The sequence below is a fragment of the Lathyrus oleraceus genome, chromosome 6 (assembly GCF_024323335.1).
Source record: "Lathyrus oleraceus cultivar Zhongwan6 chromosome 6, CAAS_Psat_ZW6_1.0, whole genome shotgun sequence".
Lineage (NCBI taxonomy): Eukaryota > Viridiplantae > Streptophyta > Magnoliopsida > Fabales > Fabaceae > Lathyrus > Lathyrus oleraceus.
This window is the reverse complement of record NC_066584.1, coordinates 440,209,435-440,213,204: the sequence shown is the minus strand read 5'-3', so window position 1 is coordinate 440,213,204 and position 3,770 is coordinate 440,209,435. Positions and strand designations below refer to the sequence as shown.

Here is a 3,770-nt window from a genome sequence, read left to right as displayed (position 1 = left end):
GTTATCAGCTGTTTGTTTTCATGCAATGCATGAAACACTAATTAACCCATTTAAAAATTTGTCCTTGTAGAATTTCTTTGATCCTTGATAACATGACTCACTATTTTAAGCGGTTGATCAGATTTTTCTTGGCCCAATGTTATGGTGAATGGTGATGTCTGTTCTTGGTGCTTATACAATCACAAAGCATTTATAACCATCCAACTAAGATTGATTTGGTTGGTAAAAGAGTTTGACTCATATATCACACAAATATGACCTCGAAGTATTGCTTCCCAAACCGACATATTAAAGAGTGTTGACAACCTTATCCCAACTAACGAAAAATACGGGTGAAACATATATGTCTGACGCGAGCCTAACCCGTTAACTAAAACGATAGCCCCATTAAAAGTTAAAGAGCTAAAGGACATGTGACTTAGGCCCCTAGTAAATTATTTTTACTTTTAGCTTTGAGTCAAATTTACCTTTTTTTACAAACAATCAAAATTAACTTAACAATTGAACAAGTGTTTCATAGGAAAAGGAAACATCGATGTCCTTTAACAAACATGGCCCAACTCATTGGTTAGTGTATTATAAGAATTACAAGTAATAACATAAAACACAATGTTGGGTAGAGTCAGAGGAACCATACCCATATTAACTCCATTCACCAAACAAGAGGTAGCTCTTTTAATTCACCATTCAATTTACACTCAACAATCCAACAAGAAACAACCGTTCACCTTTATTTCCTCTGTGCACTGCTGTCAAACAAAACATCACTCATCACTCTCTTTATTACTAAACTTCCTTCACCTATCTACTTCACTTTGAAACCAAATGCTTCAAGAATCTTAGCTTCTTTCTTCATGGCTAAGTCTCAAATCACTCCAATGGAAAACATGAGTTTCATTCTAACAACATGTTTCCTCTTGAGTATAGTCTTATCTTCAACAAATGCTGAGTTTACCAAAACCACTTACATCATTCAAATGGAAAACTCGGCGAAACCAGAAGTGTTCTCCAGTCATCTAGATTGGTATTCATCAAAAGTAAAATCAGTTTTGTCTAAATCAGTAGATGCTGAAATGGACAACAATGATGATGAAGAGAGAATCATTTATAGTTACAGTACTGCTTTTCATGGAATGGCTGCTAAGTTAAGCACAGAAGAAGCGAAAAAGCTAGAATCTGAAGATGGTGTTGTAGCTATATTCCCTGATACAAAGTATGAACTTCACACAACAAGAAGTCCTTATTTTCTTGGTCTTGAACCGATTCAAACCAACAACAGAAGCTGGTCGGGAAAACTAGTTAGCCATGATGTTGTAGTTGGAGTTTTGGACACTGGTATTTGGCCTGAGAGTGAGAGTTTCAATGATGCCGGAATGACGCCGGTACCTTCTCATTGGAAAGGTGCATGTGAAACTGGTAGAGGGTTCCAAAAACATCATTGTAACAAGAAGATTGTAGGTGCGAGAATCTTCTACCATGGATATGAAGCAGCAACTGGTAAGATTGATGAGCAAGCAGATTACAAATCACCAAGAGATCAAGATGGTCATGGAACTCACACTGCAGCTACTGTTGCTGGATCTCCAGTTCATGGTGCTAATCTTCTTGGTTACGCTTATGGAACCGCAAGAGGAATGGCACCAGGTATTACTAATATATAGACTATATTGATGACTCTGTAGTATTGACATCTCTGAAAAATGTTGAGTCTGTGTCGTGACACTGGCATGACATTGACACTTGTGATTACGATCAATTTTTTCTTTGCTTTTATGGACAGGTGCAAGAATTGCAGCTTACAAAGTGTGTTGGACTGGTGGATGTTTCAGCTCAGATATTCTATCAGCGGTTGATACAGCAGTAGCCGACGGAGTCAATGTTTTATCGATCTCTTTAGGTGGTGGAGTTTCGTCTTACTACCGCGATAGTCTATCCGTAGCTTCATTCGGAGCTATGGAAAAGGGTGTTTTTATTTCATGTTCAGCAGGAAACTCAGGACCTGAGCCTGTGAGCTTAACAAATGTTTCACCATGGATCACAACAGTTGGAGCTAGCACAATGGACAGAGATTTTCCTGCAGATGTTAGCCTCGGAAACGGAAGAAAAGTAACCGGAACGTCGCTCTATAAAGGACGAGCTATGCTCTCGGTTCGCAAACAATACCCTCTGGTATACTTGGGAGGTAACTCAACTAGTCCTGATCCAAGATCTTTGTGTTTAGAAGGTACTCTAGATCGTAAAATCGTCGCGGGAAAGATCGTGATTTGCGATAGAGGAATTAGTCCTAGAGTTCAAAAGGGTCAAGTAGTGAAAAATGCAGGAGGTGTAGGAATGATTCTCACAAACACAGAAGCAAATGGTGAAGAGCTTGTAGCAGATTGTCACCTAATTCCAGCAATAGCAGTAGGAGAAAAAGAAGGCAAAAACATCAAACAATATGTGTTAACAAACAAAAAACCAACCGCAACATTAGCTTTTCTAAACACAAGATTAGGAATCAAACCATCTCCTATAGTAGCTGCATTTTCATCAAGAGGGCCTAACTTTCTTACGCTCGAAATTCTCAAACCCGATATCGTAGCACCTGGTGTGAACATTCTCGCCGCATGGAGTGGTGTTACAGGTCCATCAAGCTTACCAACAGATCACAGAAGAGTGAAATTCAACATCCTTTCGGGAACATCCATGTCGTGCCCTCACGTAAGTGGAATCGCGGCGATGATCAAAGCTAAACATCCCGGATGGAGTCCGGCTGCTATAAAGTCTGCAATCATGACAACAGCTTATGTTCATGATAATACTATTAAACCTCTTCGAGACGCTTCTTCCGCCGAGTTTTCAACTCCTTACGATCATGGTGCCGGTCACATTAACCCGAGAAAAGCTCTTGAACCAGGTTTAGTATATGATATCCAACCGCAAGACTACTTCGAGTTTCTTTGCAAACAGAAACTGAGTGCTTCAGAATTAGCAATTTTTTCTAAACATTCAAACAAAACATGCAAACACACTCTTGCTAATGTTGGTGACTTGAACTATCCTGCTATATCAGTAGTGTTTCCTGAGAAAACAACCGGTTCGGCTTCGACGATTCACCGAACTGTCACCAATGTTGGACCTGCTGTTTCGAAATATCGTGTGATTGTTACACCATTCAAAGGTACTGAAGTTAAAGTTGAGCCTGATACATTGAAGTTTACAAGAAAGTATCAGAAATTATCTTATAAGATTAGTTTCAAAGTTACAACAAGGCAAAGTGAACCAGAATTTGGAGGTTTGGTGTGGAAAGATGGGGTGCATAAAGTAAGAAGTCCTATTGTGATAACATATCTTCCACCAATGTGAAGTTCTTTCAACTAGGACTAATTACTAGTTAAGCAGTTTTTCTTTTTTGTAATAAACAAATTTTATGTGTTTTGAAGTTTATGCATTTTTGTTAAAGGAAATGTGATCAGTACGTCTTGCTTTCATTAACGATCTTGTATTATTTATATAGGGACACCCCAAAACACGACACTGACATCATCATAGCAATATCGTTAAACTCAACAAATTTTATGTCTGAATCAACTTCTTATCGATTGAACAAGCAAACCTAATGTCATCAACAAAATAAATTTAGATTCTTAAATGTTTTATTTGCATAATTTATTTTATGAAATTTTGATAGTAGTCAAATAAATTTTAATAATTACAATTATGATTGATTAAATGTATAAAAAAATTCTTCATATTAAAATTGTATGTGAATTAAGGGGTTAATTTCAATG

At 37.6% G+C, this 3,770-nt stretch overlaps 1 protein-coding gene across 1 annotated transcript; it reads left to right on the top strand.

Annotated features, from left to right (window-relative positions):
- The first annotated feature begins 601 nt into the window (after positions 1-601).
- LOC127098601 (subtilisin-like protease SBT1.3) lies at positions 602-3,470 on the top strand. Its single transcript, XM_051037232.1, has 2 exons — positions 602-1,644; positions 1,781-3,470. The coding sequence occupies exons 1-2, from the start codon at positions 855-857 to the stop codon at positions 3,343-3,345; spliced, it is 2,355 nt and encodes a 784-aa protein (XP_050893189.1). The 5' UTR covers positions 602-854; the 3' UTR covers positions 3,346-3,470.
- The last annotated feature ends 300 nt before the right edge of the window (positions 3,471-3,770 follow it).

What these genes read in the sequence shown, in the direction of transcription:
- LOC127098601 (XM_051037232.1), top strand. Translation starts at nt 855, where the DNA reads ATGGCTAAGTCTCAAATCACTCCAATGGAAAACATGAGTTTCATTCTA. An exon ending in CGCAAGAGGAATGGCACCAG is followed by an intron (nt 1,645 to 1,780) that starts GTATTACTAATA and finishes TTTTATGGACAG; the next exon opens with GTGCAAGAATTGCAGCTTAC.